The 26224-nt window shown below is 42.2% G+C and overlaps 3 protein-coding genes across 3 annotated transcripts in view; 2 read left to right on the plus strand and 1 right to left on the minus strand.

The window, feature by feature from the left end:
• The first annotated feature begins 1914 nt into the window (after nucleotides 1-1914).
• On the plus strand, nucleotides 1915-20695 carry aldh1l2 (aldehyde dehydrogenase 1 family, member L2). Its single transcript, XM_030439368.1, has 23 exons — nucleotides 1915-2185; nucleotides 3611-3755; nucleotides 6115-6349; nucleotides 8315-8480; nucleotides 9375-9476; nucleotides 10733-10822; nucleotides 10932-11066; nucleotides 11259-11384; nucleotides 11528-11619; nucleotides 12765-12912; nucleotides 13090-13209; nucleotides 13313-13440; nucleotides 13985-14135; nucleotides 14228-14298; nucleotides 14442-14547; nucleotides 14840-14927; nucleotides 15629-15722; nucleotides 15822-15921; nucleotides 17071-17169; nucleotides 17440-17605; nucleotides 18057-18162; nucleotides 18257-18456; nucleotides 19177-20695. Exons 1-23 carry the CDS (start codon nucleotides 2138-2140, stop codon nucleotides 19230-19232), a joined length of 2772 nt encoding a protein of 923 aa, XP_030295228.1. The 5' UTR covers nucleotides 1915-2137; the 3' UTR covers nucleotides 19233-20695.
• A 771-nt stretch (nucleotides 20696-21466) lies between these two features.
• Nucleotides 21467-25627, minus strand: nopchap1 (NOP protein chaperone 1). Its single transcript, XM_030439371.1, has 4 exons — nucleotides 25236-25627; nucleotides 24191-24265; nucleotides 23915-24048; nucleotides 21467-22804 (listed from the first exon to the last, which is right to left on the minus strand). The coding sequence occupies exons 1-4, from the start codon at nucleotides 25294-25296 to the stop codon at nucleotides 22625-22627; spliced, it is 450 nt and encodes a 149-aa protein (XP_030295231.1). The 5' UTR covers nucleotides 25297-25627; the 3' UTR covers nucleotides 21467-22624.
• Nucleotides 25628-26030: 403 nt separating this feature from the next.
• Nucleotides 26031-26224, plus strand: part of slc41a2b (solute carrier family 41 member 2b) — a 42940-nt gene continuing 42746 nt past the window's right edge. The window contains exon 1 of the mRNA XM_030439370.1: nucleotides 26031-26217. The gene's annotated coding sequence lies outside the window, so the exon portion shown is untranslated. The remainder of the gene's footprint in view (nucleotides 26218-26224) is intronic.

A 26224-nucleotide genomic window follows, 5' to 3' on the forward strand; every position in this document is an offset into this window, starting at 1 on the left:
AGGTGGCAGTCTTTCCCAGAAAGAGAAAACTATTGATCATGCAGAAAGGACTGTTTTAAAGGGTCAGTTTTCAAGACTTGGCCAGAATTTTAGTTTAAAGCATTCCAAAAATGTTCTTATATTATCAGCAGAGTTTGAGGAAACAACAGTGTTGATGTTTTATCAAAGATGTCAGTGTGCTGCGCTGCAGAGATGTTCGCTTACTGAAGTTGCTGTTAAATCTAGATTTTCACACCTACTTTCAATACAAGCTATGCCAAGCCGACCTTGCGTTTTTAATATTACAAAAAAAGGTTGCTACAGTGCCGCCATACCAAAAAGGTCTGTGGTTGAACTTTTATTGTGCATTTTATGATCCATGGTTTATACCCACATGGCCTTTGGATTTTGGCAATGGCCATCAAACAGAAAAGGGCTAATTTAACACCATTTAGTAGACTACAGAGTGAGAACCTGCACAGAAATATACATGTTCATTTATCATTCAGTTTCCACTCAAAAATAAAGATTTCCAGTGATATGCATCTACAAAATACATTCACCCATGTGCAGTTCTACTCATATCTGGCTTATAGTCATTTATTAGCATGTTAGCGACTTTGTTTGGTCACCTTAGCCAGTATGAGATTTCCCCGCATTACTGTTTGGTCAAGGGGCATTGTCATGGAACCTATTAGAAAGCTGTAACTAATTTCAGTATGATATCTGAGCCTAAGTCAACCTTTAGTCTTGAATATTACTAAATAAATGCAGCTAGAGTGCCAGCATACTCAAAAATACATCCTGGTTAAACTTTGTGTATTTTTTTGATTCATGGTTTATACCCACATGGCCTTTGGTTTCTGGCAGTGGCCATCAAACTGCTGCAGCTAGGACACAGGTGAATTTAACACTATTACTGCAGCGTGGTGGTCTTGGTTTGCTCAAGGGACCTAAAAAAGGAGGAAGGGTCATTTCGTCCCATTATCTTAAGATTTGGTGACGTAATGGCCATTCCTCCTTGGGTTTGCTTGGAACATGTATGTGAAAGCAGCCTTGCAGAAGTCGTGAAGTTACTGTCTTCCTTAAGAAGTTGTTGTGAATGATCTATGAAAGTTCTGGTAACACTTTATGGTGAGGGTGAATTATCGTGAATTCATGCATGAAAAAGCACGAATTAATTTGTTTAGTGATTCATGAACTATCAGTAATGCACAAGTATTGACATTATCTTGTTCTTGACTTAATGCAGGAACGATACTTTAATCAATGTAGTAATTAAGGTGTTTCAATGAATAAGTGATGCTTAGTTAATCAGTTACAGTCACAACACTTGGAATTGAACAGAATACAAGTGCACTGCTGTGAGTGCTCAGTTTTCTGGCCTGACACTTTAATTGCAGTCTTATCTACGAAGAACACATGCACATCATTAATAACTCAGAAGTCCTGATGATTAAAATACCTTAATTTCACATGGGTATGTTGTATTTTGTAGATGCATATCATTGGAAATCTTTATTTTTGAGTGGAAAACTGAATGATAAATGAACATGTATATTTCTGTGCAGGTTCTCACTCTGTAGTCTAATAAATTTTGTTAAATGAGTCTGTTCCTGTTTGATGGCCAGTGCCAAAAACCAAAGGCCATGTGGGTATAAACCATGGATCATAAAATGCACAAAGTTTAACACCGACATACCGTAATTACTGCATTAATTAACGTATTGTTCTATACAGCCAACAGTGTGTCTGATCAACATTGTCAGGTAGGGACTCTGTACATTTCATCTGCATTTCCTAATGAAAGGTGAAAGGCTTTTAAACCAATGACACAGCTCGAGTCTTCCATAATTCCCACGCGTGACCGCGCGGCCCAAGACGTAGTAAACTCCGCGCGACCGCGCACGTACAGTGTCGCGCGGCGCGTCGTGGTCGCGCCTGCTGCTGTCGAGTATAAGCCGGCCGTGTCGAGCCGTGACCGCGGCCACTCCTCTGCCACAGCCTCACACTCTGACGCTCACGCACGTAGACGCAGGTGTGTGTTGCCAGCAGCGCGCATACCTCAGCAGGAGGTCGGATCATCTGAGCGGCGTTTGGATTTTTTTTTTTTTTTCCTCATTCCTCACACATATTTTATCCACCAAACACCGCCATTATGTTGTGGACGGCCAGTCAGGTCTTGAGGAAATTCTCCACCTCGTCCGTGAGTACCGCTGCCTTGCTGCTGTCGCTGCACCACAGAATGAATAGTAGCTTTGACACAGTGACAGAAAAATGCTGCTGGTACACGCTGAGCGCACGCCAGGTCCCGGTGACATCAGGAGGACTGAGCCAGGCTCGGTTCTGATCGCGGATCAGTGAGTTACAGTTCATGTGCAGGTCTCTCTTAGTCAGCCTGCTGCTGCATTTTTACAGCAAACGGAGCAAAATGATGGTGTGTCAGCGCCAGTCTGCCACGTTACTGTACGCTCGCCTCTGTCCCCCCCCCCCTCTCCCCTCTCTGACTGTATGCTCTGACTGAACTGGCCTTTACTGTACAAGATCTGGAGGAGTTGCATCAGCCTTTGAGCTCCAACCTGTCCTCCAATATCGGCTTAGATCTTTCAAGGGCTGCAGGCAAACCCAGAGCACAGCTACGCATGAGCAGTCTGCTCATTCATTCATCATTTTTCTTTGTGTGTGTGTGCAAAAACAAATGACATGCATGCCATCCCTCCCCGGTGTGTCGGGAGCTATACCTTACTGTGGATACTTGCTTGGAATGAACGGCTTTGAATGCATCACGGTGCACGTTGCAGTATGCAGTGCAGCCGTCAGATGGGGGGGCCCTTGAACCTTACAGCACATTTCATTTGAGGAACGGGAAACCTGAAACCTTCCTCCCTCCACACGTGTGCTGCTGCAGTCAAAAACTCCCTCTCTCCCTCGCTGGATGAGGGGTTGTGCTGTCAGCCAGTTGCTTTTCCTGGAGCCGGCTTTAACGATTCAAGCCATTAGATAAGAGGGTGGACGTGACTGGGGTGCCCTGAGGTCGAGCATGGATGGGCCCCCTGAATCCCCACCCCCTAGCTCTTTAGGTTTCATGCTTCCTACACACTTATAGCTCTATACATAAATCTATAAAACTGAAATAAATAAACATTGAAATTGATGCTGAGAGGCAGTTTAAAAAAGACCTGGGTGTTTACCAGGTAGATGAAGTCCATTTTTTTTTTTTAGGACTTGACCCACACACGGGACTTAATGTCACGATATCTCAGCCTCTAATGCATTAATATTGAGCATTATTTTTTCAGTTTTGTCAACTGAAAGTTCCCCAAATTTACAAGGACAATACAACACTTGTAGACTGGAGTGTTCCTTTGGAAAGTGGTATCTGGTGAGCTCCCCTGGCTCCTGGTGCTAAAGGCGGTTTCTTGCAGTCGCCCGCTGTTCAGAATGTCCCGGCATTGGCTTACTACTGCCAGTTGCGCAACTTCTCTGGAAGTAGCGCGAGGCCCGGAAAGAATGTTGGACACCCTTCTCTGCTCAACGATGCCTCCACGTAAATGTGGTGATATTTATCCAAGCACCGTGGCTGAAATAAGACACGCTCAAACTAACGTGTTTGTGTTTGCTCTCGTGACAGCGCTACTACCAGAATCAACTCAAACTGGCAATCATTGGCCAGAGCCTGTTCGGCCAGGAGGTGTACAGCAACCTGAGGAAGCAGGGGCACAAGGTGGTGGGTGTGTTCACCGTCCCTGACAAGGATGGCAAGGCTGATCCCCTGGGTGAGTTCATTCCCTTCCCTCCGTTCTTTTGCTCAAGTCATCTACACTGTCTGTACATTACTGTCCTCCTTGTCCTTCAGTGAGATATCCTTTCGAATCATTTGCTATGTGCCTTTGGATTTCAGCGGGTGTCATTTGAGGACGAAAAGAAAAAAAAACGTTTGTCTTCCTTTAAAGAACCCGTGGCGCTTCTTTGCTGATTTCGAAACATCATCCAAACCAACCGCAGGGACGAACATAAAAATATCAGGTTTTCATAAGTACAAGGGAATAAATGTCGGCATCACACAGCCAAATGATCATGTTTTTACCTGCCAACCTCTGACAACCTCGCCAACACCCTCTCGTCAACTCTGTAGGATGAGAGGGTGTCAAAACTCCAATGGAGACGCTGCTTGTAAGTAATGTTAGGGGGTATTCCGGTAGCTTCTGATGTGCTTCAGTATTTGTATACAAAGTAAACATATTTAAAGCCAAGTACTCTGTAGCTTTGTGTAATAAACTTACCAACACATGAAGTCCCTAAATATGAATGAATGAAATATGTGTCCATATTAAATACTCTGAATCTTATCTAGACCTAGCATTAGGAAGTTAGATGATCGTGATTTTACAATGTATATTTCCCATTGCATAATTGGCACCTGGTTCGCTTATGACTGGAAAATGAGAAATGACATAAAAATGGAACAGAGTGGGTGATCTCCAGGCCAGCAGAGGCCTGTGCTGTGTCTGAGGTAGATATGCGTTGACTCCACAGCGCTCCTGGACAAAGAGAGGCCTTTACCCTGCGTTAGCATCGGGATAGTGGCTCCATTGTCCGTGTGGGCAGAGGCCCCGTGTGGCCCAGAGATACAGCTCTGAGGTGAAAAGTCTTTGTTGTGATGATGCAACCTTTCCTGGGAGCGTCATTATCATCAGCTTCCTCTTGATCGCTGCCCGCTGTCCTCTTTTTCAAGTGTTTGTAGCCAATATTAAACTCTTCCCACTCTTATTATTTCTAGTCGTAAACATATTCCCGCAAATTCTAAACTTGAGTTTAGATTTTCTCAGCCTAACCCTAACCCTACTGTGAGGCAATTCAAAAATGAAAGCTCATTCAGCATTATTAAATATATATACAATCTTGTATTTTCTACTTAGATGGCCTCTATTGCCAAAATCCAAAACAACTGAGATCAGAATAAAATGAATGTTGATTAAATGTTAATAACAGTTTCTTCTGCACAGTTTGCAATTAAAAAAAGATGGTGTGTGTAGTTGTGTGCTTGTTATGAATAGTTTAGAATCCAACAGTGTTTCCTTGTATTCTAACGATATAAAGTCAACCTGTTATCTCTCTCTCTCTCTCAGACACACACACACACACATTGACACCTGACCTTCCAGTACTACTCCTTCTCTGTTTCCCTTACCTGCTTGTGTGTTCTAGTGGGTGTGAGAGCTGGCGGTGACACTGTTGGTTTCCTGTGACCTCAGTGGCATATTGCAGCACAGAGGGCCAGCTGTGGGACTGAAAAAACTGGTTAAACTGCACTTGTCTAGATATTACAGCAGCTGTATGTGTACACATGTAGCAGGTAGAACTGGTTCCGACTTGAGTGAAAGCTCATTCGGTGTTGAAGCTGCTGAGTTTGCCACATGGGACTCCGTGGGTCGAATGGACCTTTGCAGGGGACAATTTATTTAACGTATGTTATTTTTTTAGTAATGCAAGCTGGGGGCATTTACAATTTAAGGACTTTGGAAAAAGACAAGGCACTCATCTGCACCAGATGGTCAAATCCTTATTCACAGATCAGGGTTCGTACGGGTGCTTGAAATCCTTGAAAGTGCTTGAATTTCAATGTTGTGTTTTCAAGGTCTGAAAAGTGCTTGGATTTTATTTTAAGTGCTTGAAAGTGCTTGACATTATAACTCTGTGTCTTTCACAAAATTGGGATCAGACTGGATAATTAATTTCTGAAGTTTTTGCTATTATAAAATATCATTTTAGATGTTTACAGCATGATACAATGTACATAACTGTGATAAAAAGTGAAGAAAAAAAATCACAAGTATATATATTCCCTACAAGGTGCTGGAAATCTTAAAAATGACCCTTAAAAGTGCTTGAAAAGTGCTTGAATTTGACCTTGAAAAAAGTGTACGAACCCTGACAGATGCATTGCAAATTTGAACAGTTAACAAATAAAGAGGATGAGTTGTGATGGTTGCAAGCAAGCTACATACATTTCAAGTACCCATGAAACGGTGGAACAGAGTCAGACCAATAAATGATCTGCGCCGATTGTCATCGCCCTTTGTGAGACTTGATTTCTGGACCGTATGTGTAAATTCTCCCCTTTTTCGCTTTCAGCGGTGGCGGCGGAGAAGGACGGGACGCCGGTGTTCAAGTTCCCACGGTGGCGGGTCAAGGGGAAGCCCATCCCGGAGGTGGTGGATGCCTACAAGGCGGTGGGTGCCGAGCTCAACGTCATGCCCTTCTGCTCCCAGTTCATCCCCATGAACATCATCGATCACCCCAAGCACGGCTCCATCATCTACCACCCCTCCATCCTGCCTCTGCACAGAGGAGCCTCAGCCATCAACTGGTGAGAGAGAGTCATCGCACTCTTTTTTTTTTTTTTTTTTTTCAAGCCTGTCTCTGCTCTCAATACATTGTTACACGGGTAACAATGGGGTTTACATCATCTCTCAGGTTAAAGGATCATTGTGTAACTTCTGCAGTGGTAATTACAGCTAATTAGTGGAATGAATATCTGTGTGGTTGTCTCTCACACAACACAGCCCACTGTTACCACTCATTTTTTGCTTTGACTAGAACATGGTTGCCAACTATTCGGATGCAAACTAGCCTCTTGGCTAATTTTGGTACATTTACAGTAATGTTCATTTATATGCACTGTCCTTGAGAAATAAACTGAATAGGTAAGTGACAAATATATAGAATGTCATGTTATAGGAAGCTTATGTATTATATACACAATATGTATGTATTTTAGTCATTAAATGGGCATAAAGCAGCCGCCATTTGTCACATAGAAACAGCTGTGATCATCAAACATGGAGGGGAAAAAAAAGCCATCCCTGTTTTTATTTTACCAGTGTCATACTGTACTAGCATTAACACTGTGTTAATTGAACAAACTTTATTTTGGTAGCACCTCTCGCACAAGTCCATACAGGTGAGGGCAGTTTCACAGTGGGAAATATATATGCACAAATAGAAAAACACACAAGAAGTAAAAAAACAAACAATCAAAACGAAAGCACTAAAACATGAATAGAATTATAAAAGTTGAAGCCGAGTTGAGAAGTTCAGCATAAAAAGTGAGCGAAGACGAAATTATTTCTCGTATATATGAAGCATTTAAATCAAACAAGTCCCTGCTCATCTCTATAGACTTAGAGGTTTAGTTATTACAGTCTTAGCCCATGTTGTCTGGTTTGAACATCAGTCCATGACGGCTAATGTACCTGGCAACTCTGAATAAATGTGTTAACTGTATAACCCTTCTCTGCTGGCGTTTTCAGCATTATCTAGTCACTTGTGGCTACAGTGGCTGCTGAGCAAAAGTTGAACAAGCTGGCCTGACATACGTATCCTGTGCTGTAACTTCAGCACAACTAAAGGGCTGAAGTGTATATTTTCACAGGCCCAAGTCCTCTTCTGTTTTCCAGGTCAAAGTAGAGTTAGAAAAGGGTTAGCTGCTATCTGCATGTCCAGCAGGAGGTTCAAACCAGTTCTGTTTGACCTCAACCTCCATAAAAGCTGGTATTCTTATCTATCCTGCTTGCTTGTCTTTCTGATCTCCACCTTTCTGTAGTCCTGTTACCACTGGGAGTTAATGAATTGCTTCCATTTGTTTCCATTTGTTTCCAAGTGTTGACAATGCATTCTTCAAAGACAGTGACTTTGTGACCCCATGTGTTACCATTTGGGGCCCATTTACTCCCCTGGTTAATCTGGCTGCTGGGTTGTAGTCACTTTACAACCAGTTGCGGGAAAAAAAGTCCTTTAAAGTGAAGTTCATAAAGATCAGTAACACTCTCACATCTGTCAGTTACAGATGCTAGAGCCAGGAGGCTGCTAGCTTAATATATAGACCACGGAGGAAACTATAAAACTTGATGCCAAAGTAATCTTTGCATTCTAATCATTATGTGATTACAGCAGAGATATCTATAATTGATATTTTTACTGACGAATATTTTAAGGTTAAGTCAATTGTGTACATTTTAAAACCGCTAGTCATTAACGCTGATACAGTAGAATAAAAAAATAAGAAAATAAATACAAATAATTAAGATAAATATTCACGCCCCTAATGAGAACTGATGGCAGACGGCTTGTGTGTATCACAGTCTTATCACCAGTCTGATTGCCTTAGACTCATTTACTCCAGGTGTAACCACTGTTTATCTTTCCTTTATCTGAGTCTGCTCCATTTGCTCAGGTTTATGGTTCACTGTATATCCCTACCTGTTCTAAAGATAAGGTTATAGCACTGTTTCAAGTTTTGTTTTGTTTTTTCTGTTCATGCACGTGTCTCCAGGACCCTGATCCATGGTGATAAGAAAGCTGGCTTCACGGTGTTCTGGGCCGATGACGGGCTGGACACCGGACCAATCCTGCTGCAAAGGGAGTGCGCCGTCGAGCCCAACGACACCGTGGACACGCTCTACAACCGCTTCCTCTTCCCAGAAGGCATCAAGGCCATGGTAACCACCTGGAAAGGAGTGTAATCAGGACTATTAGCATGCGCTTATCTAGAACCTGCTAACACAAATGAATTGATGTCCGTGTGAAAGGGCAAGAAGGTAGGGTAGGACGGTCGTGTGACGTTCTGATGGCAGTCACGCTCTGACAACTGAACAGGTCCTTCTCTGGATAAGCGTAAAAATAAAAGACGTTCAAAATAGAGAGAAATGTGCCGCACTTCAACCCACAGAGCAACATTACAAAACCAGACAACCGTGATGTCGTAGCAGGTCGTTACTTTGGCAACCTATGTGAGCATCTGTCCCTGGCACTGAGAGTCAGGCAGCTCCCACTGGAGGTGATTATGTGATATTCGGTGTCTTTGTTGCCTGTGTTGTTGTAGTTACTGTCTTTGGCAACTTGTCTAGGATATAAGATTTCAAATTTTACGTGATAAAAGTCATAGCATGAGGTCAGCCCTTCCTGCCGAGTCATCAGTAAACTCCCCCCCTCGCCCCCCAGACGACAGCATCCCTCTCCGGGATTGAGAGCCAGAGAGGGTCCGCTATTGACTGATGTCATTTCTTTCAAAAAGCGTTCCTTTGTCACTCTGTCACGATGCATGGTGGGTCAGCATCTCAATCACAAAACATTTTAACAGCATTCACATGATTCTAAACAGTTTGCTGAGGCAATTTTAGATCTACAGGTGAAAACTGGGTGGAAACACAATAAAAAAGAATCAGAGAATTTTTCAGTTCTGCACGCTGGCATGCTGTATAAAATTTTACTATCTTATCTAGAGCAGCAACCACCATTTCTCTTCAGAGTGCTGTTGAAATGCTTTGCTAGGCCAGTATCAAATGACAGAGTCTCCGTCTGAAAAGGGTTTTCATGCTGTTTTCGTGGTGCAGGTGGAGTCTGTGCAGCTCATCGCTGATGGAAAGGCCCCCCGAGTTGCCCAGACAGAGGAAGGAGCGAGCTATGAAGGCATTCAGAAGAAATCCAACGCCAAGGTGAGAGTTCCTCCAAGACATTAGGCGCTACATCAGCAGTTAGTATATAATGTTATGTAGACATTGACAAGGCTGAAATGGGTCTGTAGCGGACAGGCATGGAGAGAGATAAGAGGAGGACTGTAGTAACAATCTGCCAGAGCTGTTGGGGGAGATGGGAGTGTCAGTGGTTGTTGGGCAACTGCCGGGAGTGACCAGTAACGTCGGGGGGAGGGACTGAGTTTGTGCATTTTTAAGCATTTGTATTGTGTGTGTGTGTGTGTGTGTGTGTGTGAAGGGTGCGTGTTCAAGCAAAAATATAATGATAAAAGCACAGGTCACCCAAAAATGAAAAGGCAGTCATTACCTGCTAATGCCCCACGTCAATGGAAAATCAGCTGAGGTTTCATAGTCCCAAGAACATTTCTGGAGCTTCACTGTAAAACAATGTTGCAGCATTCTCCTAAACAAGTGAATTAGATGAGGACTAAATTCCCAAAATAGAAAACTGACAAAAAAAAAACCCCAAAAAACATATGATGGCTTCATGCAGCTCGTCTCGCGTAATCCAAATTTCTGAAAGTCGACAATTTGGAAATTGATTTTAAAGAGGATATTCACACCGATTTTATTGCAAACTATTTTATTGCTGCCAAGCTAAAAGTATTGCTGTGCTCCTCATCTGAAGTGGGTGCGCAAGTGTTGAGGGTGTGTGTTGGGATCTCCGGGCTTCCGCAGATTAGGTTTATGCTGAACCGGCTGTATGTAACACATCCCCAACTACATCAGTTGTTTAGGAGAATGCTGCACTGCTGTCTTACTGTGAAGCTCCACAAATGTTTTGTGGACTATAGAATCATCGGCCCCGGGGTGAGTAGGTGAAGACTGAACATTTTGGGTGACCTGTTCCTTTAAACTGTTAGACAGCTGCTCAGTGCAACAAAACCTTCATTCAATGAACAGCATGGAAAATCACTGGTAGCTCGACACCAAATGTCTGAGATTGAGTGGCTGGCTGGGAAAAGACAGAGGTGGGGCTGATCATAGCTGTTTTCTGCATTCTGATTCGTCGCTCGGAGCCACACTGCTGGCAGTGTGTCTTAATGTGCTATTCTTAGTGCAGAGGTTTAGTTTCCAGCATGGCTTTTCCACGTGTCACTCAGATAGTGGCAGCCAGCTGTTTGGCTTCCTTCTCATTCTCAGAAATTGAGGTGACATGGTCTGAAACCGAATGTGAGCCGTCAGCATGTTGACTCACATGTCTTTTTGTCCCTCAGGTCGACCTGGCCCAGCCGGCTGAGGCCATCCACAACTGGATCCGTGGCCATGATAAAGTTCCCGGTGCCTGGACTGTCATTGATGGTCAGGTGTGTCAACTTCCTGAACTTGAAACACCATACTGAAATCTGACCAGGTACACATTTAAAAGACACACAAAGATCGGTGTGTAATGCTCCTCTGTGTGATTTCCCTCAGTCTGTGACCCTCTATGGCTCGTCCATGTTGGGGGGGTCGGCACCAGCCGGTCAGCCTCTGGAGATGGAGGGGGCATCCCAGCCCGGGCTGGTCACCAAGAACGGCCTTGTCTTGTATGGGACTGATGGAAAGCCTGTGAGTTATTGAGTCCTTGTTGTACTACAAAATAAATATTTAAAGCAAACAAAAGTAGAGCAGGAATGTGGAGTGTGGTAATGCCTCTGTTCCTTGATTCATAGTAAGTTGCATGGCAGCCGAGTTTGTTCAAACACAGCATGCGGTTTGCCTGTATCTGCTGCACTTAATCCATGTGTGTTTGGTTGACAGCTGCTGGTGAAGAACCTGCAGTTTGAAGACGGGAAGATGATTGCTGCCTCTAAATACTTCTCCTCTGGGGAGAGCTCCAGTGTGGAGCTGACTGACGATGAGAAGAAGATGGCAGAGGAGATTAAGGCAAGTAATCTGTTGGCTGATCCTTTTTAACCTGGGAATTAGGCTTTCAGTGTCACTTCAGAGTTACTATAATATGTCCCTGTTTTAGTAAGAAAGCCAGTGTTAAATACTGATTGTAAGTTTTTTTTCTTTTCTTTTTACAGAACATCTGGAAGGGAATTCTCAGCAACGTCCCAGCCGTTGAGGACACCACAGACTTCTTCAAGTCTGGAGCTGCCTCCATGGATGTGGTCAGGTGAGGGAGGAGGCCAGTGCAGTGACCTGTACCAGAGTTAGAGTAGGATCATTATATACAAGCAAAGTTGTCTCTTTTAGAGCTGTAGTCTGAAATCTCATATTTTGGGACACAAGTCTCGAGAACATTCTCTGATTTATTGTATTTATTTGGTAAAAAGAAAAAAGGACCCAGTGAATGGAGGCAACAAGTTGGGGCTTTATGAGTCTTAGATAAATTAGTGCCCTGTAATTAAATCTCGTTGCATTAGTACAAAAACAGTGCAAGTATTCAAATTTCAAGTACTATTGTTGGACACATGTTTGATACAATTATAGTGGAAACAGACAAGAATAGATGTTTGTTTCTGACTTGTCCTGGCTTGCTTGCAGCACCTGATTCATTGTCTGGCTGCGAGCGTTAGCAACATAGCGACTGTTGCGCCAGCAGCCTGGCTACTGTCCACAGAAAGAAACAGCCGTGCTGCGATAAAGGCAGAGTTAAACACCCAATTGTATAGATAAGTAGGCAGGTGTTGTTATTTACTGCTTTTGTGGAAAGAATACCAACTGAATTCGGGTTTCGAACCTTCTCAAGTCCTGGAGCTCTCTTAATCGAGGACATTGGGCAGAGCCGAGAAAGATAGTTGCTAAACCCCGTGTGTGTTTTTTTGATTTCTTAACGTCCTCTGAAAAACTCTTCTCCGGTTGAAAGGGTGTTACTTGAGTTTTTTAACAAAGCGACGGCTGCAAGCTAGTTCGGACAAGGCAGCTCGAGCTACACTGCTGTACACATGACATGCCCCACTCGCTGCAATCATCTACCAATCTACAAAAACGCAGCCTGTCAGTATGGTGGTCTGTTTAAATCACCCAACTCTCCCTCTGCCTGTCAATGCCACCACTGCGCTGCATCAGTGTTGGTGCATGTTATATGAGCCTCACCAGCACCCCAGCATCCACCTGTAGGCTCCAACCGGTGGGGATCAAGATGTTTTGCTCCCCAATATCTCTATCTCTATCTCTATGTAAACAACAGAATATTTCCCCCCCAAAAAAATCTTAAATTTATATGTGAATAATGCACAGTCCGACAAATAATAAAAAATAAAGAATAAAAACATCTAAGTTACAACCCCTGTGCACTGATGTCATCCCTGTGTCCAGGCTGGTGGAGGAGGTGAAGCAGAAGTGTGCCGGCGTCCAGCTACAGACTGAGGACGTGTACATGGCCACCACCTTCCAGGACTTCATCCAGATGTTTGTCCGCAAGCTGAGAGGAGAGGACCAGGAGGAGGAGCTGGTCATCGACTATGTGGGTCTCCTGCTTTTATTGTCTCAGTGAAAAAGTCCTGCAGTATGCTGATCTTCTTTAAAATGAGCAATAGTCTATTAGTCGGTATAAGATGGAGTCAGATATGAAGGTGTAGGGTAGATGCTCGCGGTCGGCTGATTTGTGATTACTGTACTGTTACTGCCGTATTGCACCCAGGCAACCAAAGAAGTGAACAACATGACAGTGAAAATGCCATACCAGTGCTTCATCAACGGCAAATTTGAAGATGCAGAAAATGGGAAGTCTTACGGCACGATCAACCCTACTGATGGATCAGTGAGTCACATCACAACGCTGACATGACACACACACAGATAAGGTCACCTGGTGCACCTGTCTTAATAACTGACCTGTGCTTCATCTTCCTGTCCCTCACCAGACGATCTGTAAGGTGTCCTACGCCTCGGTGGGGGATGTAGACCGGGCGGTGGCAGCTGCCAAAGAAGCTTTTGATAATGGACCCTGGGGCAGGATGAACCCTCGAGACAGAGGCAGTCTGCTTTACAAGTGAGTGGCTCCACCTAGAGGACTACAGTGAAAAAACACTCAGGTCCACAAACCGCAAAACAACATAACAAAATTATCTTTTCCTACTCACTGCACAAAATATAAATCGAAGTATGGAATGTCCACTGCTAATATCATTTTTGTATTAATTACCTAGAATACAGAATAGAGGGATCTAAGCAGATGGAGACCTTTTTATTTATTCGACCAGTCAACCAATTGCATCAAGCAGTAATGTCAGTGAATTAACCACCAAACAAACATTCACCAGGGAAAAGTGGGCTTGCGCTCCTGAGTCGAAAATGCAGACATCTCACTGGTCTAAAATGCGTGTTTGATTTTTTTTTTTATATCTCATTAACAACAACTTTCATTAATGTTCAGTCGGAGACCTAATTTACCTGCTGGGACGCAGACTGAATGAATAATCAAAGACGCTAGCAAAGCAACGCAGTACATGAAATAACGTCACATCAAACGCAGATGCAGTTGGTCTTCTCATGAAGCCCTCTCCGACATTACGCTCTCCTCCTCCTCCTCCCAGGCTCGCGGACCTGATGGAGGAACACCAAGAGGAGCTGGCCACCATCGAGTCCATCGACTCAGGAGCCGTGTACACTTTGGCCCTGAAGACACACGTCGGCATGTCCATCCAGACCTTCAGATACTTTGCCGGCTGGTGTGATAAGATCCAGGTGGGTTAACATTTGTGGGCACGCGGACGGAAGTTTCATGAACGTAAAACGCTGATTGTGACACCAGAGGCACGCGTGGTTGTTTGTTACAGGGCAAGACCATCCCCATCAACCAGGCCCGGCCCAATCGCAATCTGACCTTCACTAAGAAAGAACCTCTGGGGTAAAGGCTCTCGATTTACTTCATATGGAATATAGTAATTGAACTATACGTTGCCATTTGATCCTGTGAACTCCTGTGAGTGTTTTTTTTTTTTTGTCCAATCAACATTTTCACCTATTTCTACCATGTATTTTCTGTGACAGAGTGTGTGCCATAGTCATCCCATGGAACTACCCTCTCATGATGCTGGCATGGAAGAGTGCCGCCTGCCTCGCCGCTGGAAACACTCTTGTTCTCAAACCTGCACAGGTGAGCACACCACACGCTCTCATTTTGAACACGCAAATTCACACGCGGCGCAAAACTAATTCGTTGTTAGAATAATGACGATGCTTCTTCCGCTGAGTATTCACCGGATTAGATAACTGATAAAGGTAATGTAGTAACTGCAAACTAAGGCAGGTCAGAGTGTATTTCTGCACCTTTTGCTGCTGAGGTGTCACATACCCGTTTACCGCCTGATCCTTCGCCTTTATTCCCATCCGTAATTTGCAATCCAAGTGACAGAGTGGTTCTCATGCATTATTTCCACTATCTACAGGTCACTCCATTGACAGCCCTGAAGTTTGCTGAGCTGTCAGTGAAAGCTGGCATTCCAAAAGGAGTAATAAACATTTTGCCAGGCTCAGGTAACGAACACATATACACGACCCACAGAGTCTTGAACAACAAAGTCCTTTTTTTTTCCCCTTTCCTCATCCATTTTTTTTATTTTTGTCCCTGATGTCGTGAGATTAAGGAAAGATATGAATGGGAAATTGTAAGCCAAAAGTACATTGAAAATCGAATGACCTTTCTCCAGGCTAGTGGTTCCTGACATGATCGCTTGGTTATACAAAGCGACGTCTGCGTGAAAATCCCCATCAAAGTTCATGTATCTGTAATTTGAGAGCAGTTCAGTCAAAAAGTTATATATTTTCATTATTCTTAGAGGCTTGAAAAGGTAAAACTACAATATGTTAACAGCAAGTTCAAACAAATGCACGCTTTCCCCTTGTTTGAGCAACTCATGTGAGAAACGACACTGTCTGCTGTTTTAGAAATGTCGCTTTTTTGAAAAATTAAAATGGATATTTGTGAGCCATTTTTAAGATTTACATCCTCAGCGGGAGCCAATAGGCTCGAAGCTGCAAGTCTCATATAGAGAAGGGAGGTCAGAAAGTATTTGGGAAACGGAAACATATCGTTGGTTTTTCTCTCAATGAGATTAGTTGGCAATAGGAAAAATATACAATAGCGCCAGTGTAATAAAGCCCACCTTTGATACCTTACACTTTTCTCTTTGTCATTGATCTATAACCAACCTTCCCAATCCCCTTCTTTCCTGCAGGTGGCATGGTGGGGCAGCGTTTGTCCGACCACCCAGACATCCGCAAGCTGGGCTTCACCGGCTCCACACCTATTGGCAAACAGATCATGAAGAGGTACGACCAGACTAACTCAGCTAACTGCTCGCCGGGTTGACGTGACTGTCAGGCGAAACTTCATGCCCTTTTTTTCCTCCCTGTGATTCCCTGTCGCAGCTGTGCCGTCAGTAACCTGAAGAAGGTGTCTCTGGAGCTGGGAGGAAAGTCTCCTCTCATCATCTTCAGCGACTGTGACATGGACAAGGCTGTTCGCATGGTGAGAGAGCGACGCTGACAGGGAGAGAGTGATGTCTGGGCATACTGGAGGATTATCAGGCTGCTTTTTACACCACGTTAGTGCTAAAGCAGTTAGCCACTGAGTGCATCTTTTCACCGACAGAGAGTTCACCTCCAACCGTGTGTTATTTATTCACGGTGTACTATGCAGGATTTGTCGGTCGCTGGTTGCAATCACGGCGTTTAAAGTCAGCCCCTCCTTCGTGGCTCAACGGTAGAGACAGAGAGAGATCAGCAGCGGTCGAGCGGATTAGAAAATGAATGAATAGAGGGAGCGGCGGCGGCGAAAACAAAGCAGTGGATTAGAGAATTTAAAAAATTACTTCCTGATTGTTTCACAGTTGTTATGTTCTGAAGCATAGGCAGGGGAAAGACACTCTTCTTTAAGAGCCACACATATTTAGTGGTTTATGTTTCTCAAACATGTAGATTTCAAGATTTAGGATTCAAAGGTTTAATTATCACATGCAGTTACAGAAGTACAGCAGCAGTGAGATGAAATTGCAACCACCCTGTCCACTGTGCAAAAAAAAAAAATAGTGCAACCAGAAAAAAAAATGTAAATATATATATATGTATACATAATATAAACAAGAATTGGATATAAATAAGAGACAAAGACAAAAGATGATGAAGACTGTGTGCAAAGTAGCAGGGTGTGTATGTGTGATAATATGATGTGTGCTGAGTGTGTGTTGTGTTGGTTTATGGGAGTTTATTGTCCGAATGGCCTGAGGGAAGAAGCTCCTCCTCAGAAGCTCGGTCCTTGCCGTGACACTGCGTAGCGCTCGCCAGAAGGCAGCTTCACCAACAGTTCTGCACTGCCTGGTGTAAATGTCCTGACGGCAGGGCAGTGCAGCTCTTGTGATGCACTTGCTGTTATTCCTTAAACGAATATGTTAATGATCTGAACTGTTTTTTCTAATTTGATGACATTACCTTTGTGGAAATGTAGGGAAAATCACTCCTTAATATTTCTCTATACGTCTGTGTCTGTTTTCTGCTGATAGATACTAAATAAAAAGTGTATAAAAGTGTTACTATCCAAATCTGTGCTTACATTTGCAGTTTGTTGCTGTCTTTCTTCTTCTTAACTCTGCATTTGTGTTGTGTGTCTTCTGCTCCACAGGGCATGAGCTCCGTGTATTTCAACAAAGGTGAGAACTGCATTGCCGCTGGACGTCTGTTTGTGGAGGAATCCATCCATGATGAGTACATCAGCCGGGTGGTGAGTACGCCGAAAAACACTGACGTTTAAATGAAAGGAATAATTCTGCACAGTTGAGACAGATTTGAAAGAAACAGCATCAGAATTGGAGCAGCAGAGGCCAAGAAATCCCGCACGTCAGTCCCTGATATGGATAAAGCTGCTAAAACACTCGCTCTTACACTTCCCATAATGCAGTTCGGTGGCGAGAGTTTGAGAAGAAAAAGCAAAATCGGCTTTGTTAAGAAAAACTAAAATCTTTTTTCTTCATCAACACCCTTTCCCTCCAAGGTGGAAGAGATCAAGAAGATGAAGATAGGAGACCCACTGGATCGCTCCACGGACCACGGCCCACAGAATCACAAAGCCCACCTGGACAAGCTGCTGGAGTACTGTGAGGTCGGAGTGAAGGAGGGAGCTACACTGGTGTACGGAGGCAGACAGGTGGACAGGCCAGGTAGAGTACACACTGAGCCTCTTAAGATAGAGGGCTATTATGCCCGCCGACCAACAGCAAAATGTCTGTAGCTAATCGGACTACGGCTGCAACTAAGTATGAAGTATTTTTTATTTGACAAAAATTGAAATAAATCAAAAGCCCTGCTCAGAGAGAAGGTGCAGCACCCCGCATCATTTTTCCTGGGCAGTCCACCTATTGTGTGAGGCTGCACTGAGGGCCTCCCGTTGAAAATCTCTAAACTTTTTCCCTTACCTTCAGGGAGATGTTTGACAGGAAATTTGCAAAGATCTAAAACATTGCCTCGTCATTTTCGAAAGGAGCCTTTTATCAAAATGTTACTTTATACATTTCTCTGTAGATTGGCTGTCAAAGAAGTCTTGCTTTTCAGTCTTCTCTTTGGCATCATAATTAGCACGAGCTACTAACCAATATGACAAATTCTCTTCAGGTTTTTTCATGGAGCCGACTGTGTTTACTGAGGTGGAGGACCACATGTTCATCGCCAAAGAGGAGTCCTTTGGCCCTGTCATGGTGGTGTCCAAATTTAAAGATGGGTGAGTCATTCAAAAAAAAAAAAAAGAATCCTGCTGGTGTTGTTTGATTTGACTTGCTAACCAGCATCGCCTGACCTCTTGCTCCAAACCACAGCGATGTAGAGGGCGTGCTGCATAGAGCCAACGACACGGAGTACGGCCTGGCCTCAGGCGTGTTCACCCGCGACATCAACAAGGCCATGTACGTGAGCGAGCGGCTCGAAGCTGGAACCGTATTCGTCAACACCTACAATAAAACCGATGTGGCTTCGCCTTTTGGAGGCTTCAAGCAGTCCGGCTTCGGCAAAGACCTCGGTGAGTAGAGACGTGGGAGTGATGAGTGGTTGGACACTGACATTTTTCACAAGGGTCAAAGGCCCAATCAGACAAAAAGCTTAGGAATAATAATAATAATAATATGGTGATGAATTAGTTTAGTTTAGTTTAGTTTTTTTAGTTTAGTGTGTTTATTTCGGTCTTGTAAGAAAAAAGACAAATACAATAGACAAATATAAAAGTATAAATACAAAACAAAACAAAACAAAACATAACAAAACAAAAACAAAATAAATCAATAACAAAAACAAATCAAAACAAAAAACCACAACAAGCAATACAATACACTTTGACCGAAAAGGTGTAGGCTGAAGCATCAGCTTATTTTGCCTACCCTTCTTAAATTAACATTTTTCGTTCGCTCATTTTAAAAAATCTTTTGGAAGAAAAAAACAGAAAGCAAAACAAAACAAACAAAAACAAAACAGAAACCTGCATATTCTACATACAGCAATTTATGAGCACAGTGGTATTTATAATTCAGTTTTACATTTATTAATAATATTATTTTGAAATAACTGAACTGAATTAAATGAATTAGAATCAGGATTCATTCTAGATGCGGATGATGGCCATGTACAGAATCGTGGCTTTTTTTTATCTCACAATCTGTGCCTTTGCAACCCTTCTCCAGCAACCCAGAAAGCTTCGAGCAGTACATGTTGTTTGACTCCCGCTCCTTTGTTCTTCGGCCCACAGGAGAAGACGCTCTCATGGAATACCTCAAGACCAAAGCAGTGACTGTGGAGTACTGAGGCACGGACGCTCCAAAAGAACTATGACCCACATATGAAAAGGAAAGGACTCATCTGTGTGCTTCAGTCCAGCTTCATCCAGCTTCGTTCAGCATTGCCTCTGGACAGTGTGTGTGTGTGTGTGTGTGTGTGTGTGTAGCTGTATGTAAATGTGTGCACTGTACGAATGAGAGAAGAGCTTTGTTATTCATCTGAGTGTGGACAACGTGCCTGTCTTTTCTTGGCTTTCTGAGTGAGAATTCACTTGACAGACAAGAGACCCGTGTGGTATATCTACACGTGAAACCCTGGGTTGGACTCCTGACAGGGACTGAGCCGGGTCCAACTGTATTTTCAAGGTTTCAGTTCCACAAAAGTGTTTTATGTTAAAACACACTCGCCATTTTCAACTTGAAACCCATTTTTCACACCATTATCAATGCTGTCAATCAATTCAGTTCAAAATTTGAAAATCATCCGAAGTCATGCCTTTCTCATTCACTTGTTATGCTGCCTTCACCATTCCCTTTGATACCTCTTTGCTGACTCCGTGGCAGCTTCTGGACTGTTGTGTACAGTATGAAAAAAATAGACAACATTGTGAGCCGAGTTAAGAGGAGCATAAACGCCAGGTAGAAAGTGTTTCACGGCCCGCTCTGGCTGAAACCTCTAAGTTGAGCAAAGCTGAGCATGAGCTTTCAGTCACATAAAAACAGGAAAGGACTGTTGCCACCGTTTTATTCTTATTGATGGATTAAAGTCTTAATTAGGCGTGACTTCACAACAGCCAAATGTAAGTTTGTGAAAAAAAAAAACACTTTTAGAATGAATTCCTACTTTGTAGGTAGGTTGGACTTTTAAGTATACTTTACAAGTCATGTTTCAGACACTCGAAACTTTTACAGTCAACATTTAGTCACTTTTACATTACATACATTTGTATGATTATTATAATTTTTCATTGAAGGTTTTGGCACGCAGCTCTGACATCCAATATTTGAGATTTATGCTGTTTCACAGCATCTCATCCGTGAGCTATGTCATAAGGAAGTCAACGAAAGACAAACATTTAGCAAGGATGTTTGTTGTTTAGTTGCTTGTTGCATTAAAATGGTTCTCTGAGTGCCAGCTCGCAAAGCTCAGATGTTGGTGCATCTTTCAATGCAAAAATCGGACATTTTTGTAAATATTCTAAAAATAAAAAAAGGCGGGAAAAGGGACTATTTGATACATTTTTTATCAGACAGAGTAACACTATATGTTATAAGACTATATTATACTCAGTAAAGACACACCAGCTAGATGTTTTTACGCATCACTAATGTGAAGAAGTTGGGAAATGAGTTTTCTACCTGGGCCGGGAAGCGGTTGTTTTTCCCCCCCTCCCCGTTTGCGAAGAAGGTGAGAGCTGCTCCCTCAATTAAAAGTATGTGTTCAGCCAGGAATGTCATATGATGGTAAATAAACTTTGATTTGAACTTGAATATATTCTTTATTGTGTATCTTTTTACCCTGCTGCCATCTGGCAGAATATACAGAAGAATTTACGTTCATACACACTACATGCAAAGGCCGAGAAAGTTGGCAAGGCAACAGGGATGTAAATAGCTACCTTATTGCTAATCAGTTAGCTTCATAAATACTTTCAGTGTCAAAATGTGTAGTTTTTGCTGGACAACGACCACAAGTGATAATTATTAGATAATGCTTAAATGTAGTATAACAGTTTTAGAGGAATCATCAAGTCAGTTATGACTGATGTCAGTTCCACAGCCACTACGTCTTGCAAACGTTTGCTAATGTGGCTGAGTTAAAAGAGAGAGCGAGTGAGTGTGTTTAAGAATATATCCTGATCGAAGACAACTCCTACATTCCTTATGGTGGTGCTGGAGGCCAGCAGGGTATTCACCACCAGAATAAATGTATCGTGAGAGTGTATTTCTAAGATGTTCAGGGCCAAGCAGAACTTACTGATTTGTTTCATCTGGCTTATTAACAATTAAATGTTAGTCTTCTCCCGTTAAGTCCTTTAAGCAAAGTTGCCTAATTTACTTGTTTTACAGATACTGATGACCTATCTTTCTATTAAGTTTAAGTACACACTTTTCATAACATATAAATGAATATATTTAATACATTCTTGTCACCTTTCTATGAACTGTGAAGTTGATCATTTAGAAAAGAAATACGTCAATGTTCAGAGGGTGTGTCTCAGTAATGCCGTGTACCGTAGTGTTGTCAAAAGCTTGGATATATTTCGATACATATAGACTCAGTTTTATTACAGTTTCAATAATCATTTTTTGCTGTGTTGATACACTCGTACAAGCTGTGTATTTTCACCCTCCTCTCTGACAGCAGGTTGGCAAATGCACCACTGCAGTGCCCACAATTCCCCCACCTCCTCCAGTAAATGACTTAGATTCTGTTGTTTTTAACACACAGTACATAAAGCCTTGTTATATCCATCTTATGTTCAAAATATGAAACTTGTCACCCCCAAAGTTGTGTTGATTTGTGGTAGCAAAACAGTTGATCAAATATTGATTCATTTTTTCAGGCATTGTATCAAAGTTAATAATACTATTGTAACTACTGTATGATGTGGTATCGGTTACATATATAGCTATGTTGACTGATTTCAGATGAGAATGTGTGTTAATGAGAAGTCACTACCTGCTGCCGAAATTATTTATATGATTACAATTTAATTTTCACAAAAATAATAACAGACCTTAACAGAACTAATTCAAATGCAGTTTGCAACATAGTAAAAGATAAAACATCAAATGAAACTTTCTGACTACACTACCAACTGAACCTGTGAAAATGGTTAGTCATTATATACATTTAAAATCAATTTGAATTAACAGATCACTTTGCTTACATGTTAGCCTGAATTATATGTTTAGATGAAGCTGTGTGCGTGTGTGTGTGTGCGACATGCATATGTGGAATAAACCTTATTTTTCTCTTCGAGAAAATCACATCTTGTCCTCATGAATACACAAACAGTTTGTACTCTAAATGGAAATATGAATGTGTACAAGCTAATTAGACCAAAAACAAATGATCCACATTGTACACATTGATACCTAAACTCATTCTGTGCAAAGAGAGGTCAAACAGTCAGCTGATTGCCACACTGGATGAGGTCATCACAGTACCTGTTTTGGCTCCAAAGGCACTTTGGCAACTTTGACCTTTAATGTACAAAATAATATTCACTGTTGTTCCCATAGGGATGAAGAATATCTGCATCTCTCCACACAGGAGCTTTCTGTTCATCAACTAAAGTAGGTTAAAATCTCTTTGCATGAGGTGGACCTTTTGTCATTGGTCAGTTTATCTCACATCACCTCAGAGGGCAAAGAAACTCAATATGCAGCCAAAAGTCTGTGCAGCCATTTTTTCTACTCCCTCTGTTGTTCGACAACCTGGATTATGGCTTTCTTCTTCATGTCTTTGTCTCCAGGTAATTTAAGGTTTTCCTCTGTGACCTCCTCGTCAGAATCTGATTCCTCAGAGTCTGAAGTCTCCTCCACATCCTTGGAGTCGCTGTCTGACCCGCTAAGCTCCACCAGTGCTACATCCTGAGGACAAGAAAGAGAAATCACACCACTCAAATCATATGCCACATAAAGTTAAGGCCCCTGCCTTAACTTTCTAAATGTACACCCGGGCCTCTATTCATAAATCGTCCTGGTACTAAGAGTTGCTCCTAGGGATGAAATTCTATGAAAATTCTCAGAATTATTATATTTTCTAATAATTTTTCCTTAAAATTGGCCCTTATGGGAGCTCCTATGTTGTCCTGAAATCTGTTCAAAAGCCTCAGGAGTTTCTTAATCAGGGGAGAAAATAGTGGAATGAAAACGAGGAAGGAGAAATATTCCAAACACTGAAAGACGCTGGGATAATGTTTTGAGGTTGATCTCATAAGAAAAGCGCTCACATCTCTGACCCAGCGCAATGATACAACATCAGAAATTAACATGATCACAACACTGAGATATCTGGTGAGTGTAGAAATAAATACATATATTGAAAGTAAAATTGCAACGCTGATTTCTGACAACTTTCCATCAATAAAGTTATCACACAGAATTGCAGTTCACCTTCCGTCTCCCCCTTCTTATGCAACACTCCTCACTGGTGTGCTCCCTTTATTATGGTTTTACACTTCTGATCAAAGATTAAGAAGCCTCCTAAAATGTAAGCAAACAACTATCAGCATGTCTATAGGGGGCCGTGCAAGTTAGTCTGTGTGTATTGTTTGGGTTTCTTTAGGGAAAGTCATTCAACAGAGAGATGCATTACATAAAATATATGAATTATTACACCATAACTGAATGAGAGACTAGATTTTATGATTAGGCCTATCAATTTCACTGACAACTATCACCATAGATTGCATTTTTCTTTCTTCTATTTTTGGTCAACCAGTAACAGCATTTAAAAGAATGCGTCACACCTCGCGGCCTCCTCATTAAGATATACGTTTCTGTCTCTTCCTTACACAGAGTTGCTTTAAGAAGTTTCCTAAATCTCTATTAAGCTACGATTTCTTGTGGGAAGTTTTTAGGCCAAGTAAGGAACTCTCCGAGAGAATTTTCAAAATGCTTATGAATACAGGCCCTGAAGCTTTCAAGTGCAACACAAGGGGCAGGAAAGCTGAAATTTACCAGTAGACAAACACTAACCATCTCTATGACCTTCTGTGCCTCCTCCACGTTCTCTATATCAAAGCGTCCAGCAGGAGCTGCCTCCATCTGCTGCCTCAGCTTCTCATTGGCCTCGGCCATCTGCGGCAGGAAGCTCTGCAGCCGCTCCAACACTGAAACACAACAAAACACACGTCATCACACTTCCAGCTTAACAATGACTTCCTTCCAATGCAATTGGAACTAAATCATCAAAAGTAAGAACTAGTGACAAGTGTCAAGATGGCATGCAGGGGGGGTCACTCTTGGTCTCACCGCTGCTTCTTGGGACCCTCTCTGTCCGTAGGGAGCTGCCAGCCTTTGGCTTGAGGAGAAGCTTCTCACTGAGACCTGGCGGCACAACCAATAAGATCAAAAATGAATTAGAATACGAGCCGATTCTCTACAGTTGAGATAATAGGGTACCACTCCCAAATACTTAAGTCAGTGAATGATTCTTGTTATAACCGTTTTCTTACTAAATAGCAGCTTTTCACAGGTGTGCTCATGTTGAGTGGTGTGAAAATGCCAGGTGCTATGTTTATGTTACACTTAGTCTCTGAAAGCTTACATTTTCGAAATAACCTCCAAGTTGATGTGACCGAAAAAGGGATTGTCAGTTTAATCTTAGACTTCAGGATCCAGCTGTATAAAGAACTGTCTTATGTAATTCAGTGGAGCACATTTCATTGCTTTAAAAATTAATTTGATAATTTGGACCTGATTCTAAATTGCACTAGTCAAGCTGAAGTCGGCAAAACCCCGTTGTAATATGCGGATGATTCTACCCATATCATCCAGTCATATGTGGCATTTCTTCATCATCAATCACACTTCACTTTGCAAAAACATTTAATCGAATTATATTAAAACATATTTACCTATCACAATTTCTGAAATGGCATTGTAAAAAACTAAACTTAGGTCCGACAGTGGCAAATTTCCTTGGACAATAATAACACATTTACTTTTCAGAGGCTAGCTAATCTTTGTGAGAAACATTTACAGTTGGGAAACAAATATTCAAATGACAAAACTTTACCTGAAGATAATGAGAGGAAAGTCTTAATCGAATTGTTAATTTAGAACGCCTCGGGACATGAATAAAAACTCCCAAAACACGTTACACGGTCATTATGAAGAAATTCATATAGAAAAAAGACAGGTTTATCGTCATAACTGTTTTAAATGAGTAACTAAGAGAACTTAGAAGGGCTCTCTCAAGCTAACCTCATTGTATCGTAGCTAAAAACAGGCTGTGACTGCAGTCACCGTATTTTTTTTTCTCCTGACACTTCGACTAATAATCAACAATACAAACCTCCTCCGTTGCCACATGAAAGTAAAGCCTGTGAACTCGTTTTCTTGACGTTTAAATCCATTTTAGACGCGGCACGGTTATGTTTTCATTGACATGTGTGTTACTAGTCAGACTAGACCAACATCCGGGTGGAAGGTCAGACAGCAAACATTTCAGCTACGATTTATGTAGCGCCCCCTACTGTTTGGGAAGCACAGAAATTAGACTATGCAGTGGAAGTAAAAGAAATACATACCAACCACGCAAATACAACGAATATGAACGCTAATAAACAAGTAGGTCATAAAATATCGCCAGGATGAACTTATTGGTAAGCGACGACACGTATGAAAAAAAATTGGACAACCACTACAGCAAAGTGTTTTCTGCGACTGCGCACTGCTATCAAAATATCTCTGTGGCACTTTATGTTCTGACCAGGAAAAGCCCGTAGAGTATTGAGATGTCCCACTCTCGCTTGCTTTTGTAACCGCGAAACCCCTCCAGACAAAGTTGGCCCGATGAGAATCATGAAGTTAGCCCTGTCCGTTGACAGCCGAGAGCTAATGTATTTAAGTTGCAGCACAATGTTTCAGATAAAACAATCATCATTACTACATTCTCGCCAAGAAAACAGGTAAACTAGATCAGGAATGTTTGAATCCATAATAAGACCTAAAAGAAAAATCCGCCCTATTTGCCACTGTCGGTATTGTCTTGTCTTGACGTTTTTATGTTATTTTTTATTTATTTTTACTGTTGAATTTGAATTATTTTTTTGTCTTTCTCGTGAGTCAGGGCAACCCATATTCTAAACTATGCTAACACGCTCTATGTGCCCAACACAGCATCTATATATATTTTTTGTATCGCGTGGTACATCTTCACACATCGACGAGCCTTAGTAGCACTTTTTGCTCTGACGCGGCTCTCCGGCTGGTTCACTGTCAAGGAAGAGGACTCGCATCATCTCACCGGGATAAAATGTCTCCGTGGCATTACGGTAACTT

This window comes from Sparus aurata, chromosome 14 (genome assembly GCF_900880675.1).
Source record: "Sparus aurata chromosome 14, fSpaAur1.1, whole genome shotgun sequence".
NCBI classification, from domain to species: domain Eukaryota; kingdom Metazoa; phylum Chordata; class Actinopteri; order Spariformes; family Sparidae; genus Sparus; species Sparus aurata.

What these genes read in the sequence shown, in the direction of transcription:
- aldh1l2 (XM_030439368.1), top strand. Translation starts at nt 2,138, where the DNA reads ATGTTGTGGACGGCCAGTCAGGTCTTGAGGAAATTCTCCACCTCGTCC. An exon ending in AGATGGCAGAGGAGATTAAG is followed by an intron (nt 11,385 to 11,527) that starts GCAAGTAATCTG and finishes TTCTTTTTACAG; the next exon opens with AACATCTGGAAGGGAATTCT. An exon ending in CAGACAGGTGGACAGGCCAG is followed by an intron (nt 17,606 to 18,056) that starts GTAGAGTACACA and finishes AATTCTCTTCAG; the next exon opens with GTTTTTTCATGGAGCCGACT.
- nopchap1 (XM_030439371.1), bottom strand. Translation starts at nt 25,296, where the DNA reads ATGGATTTAAACGTCAAGAAAACGAGTTCACAGGCTTTACTTTCATGT. An exon ending in TTCATGTGGCAACGGAGGAG is followed by an intron (nt 24,266 to 25,235) that starts GTTTGTATTGTT and finishes TTGTGCCGCCAG; the next exon opens with GTCTCAGTGAGAAGCTTCTC. An exon ending in GAGGGTCCCAAGAAGCAGCG is followed by an intron (nt 24,049 to 24,190) that starts GTGAGACCAAGA and finishes GTTGTGTTTCAG; the next exon opens with TGTTGGAGCGGCTGCAGAGC.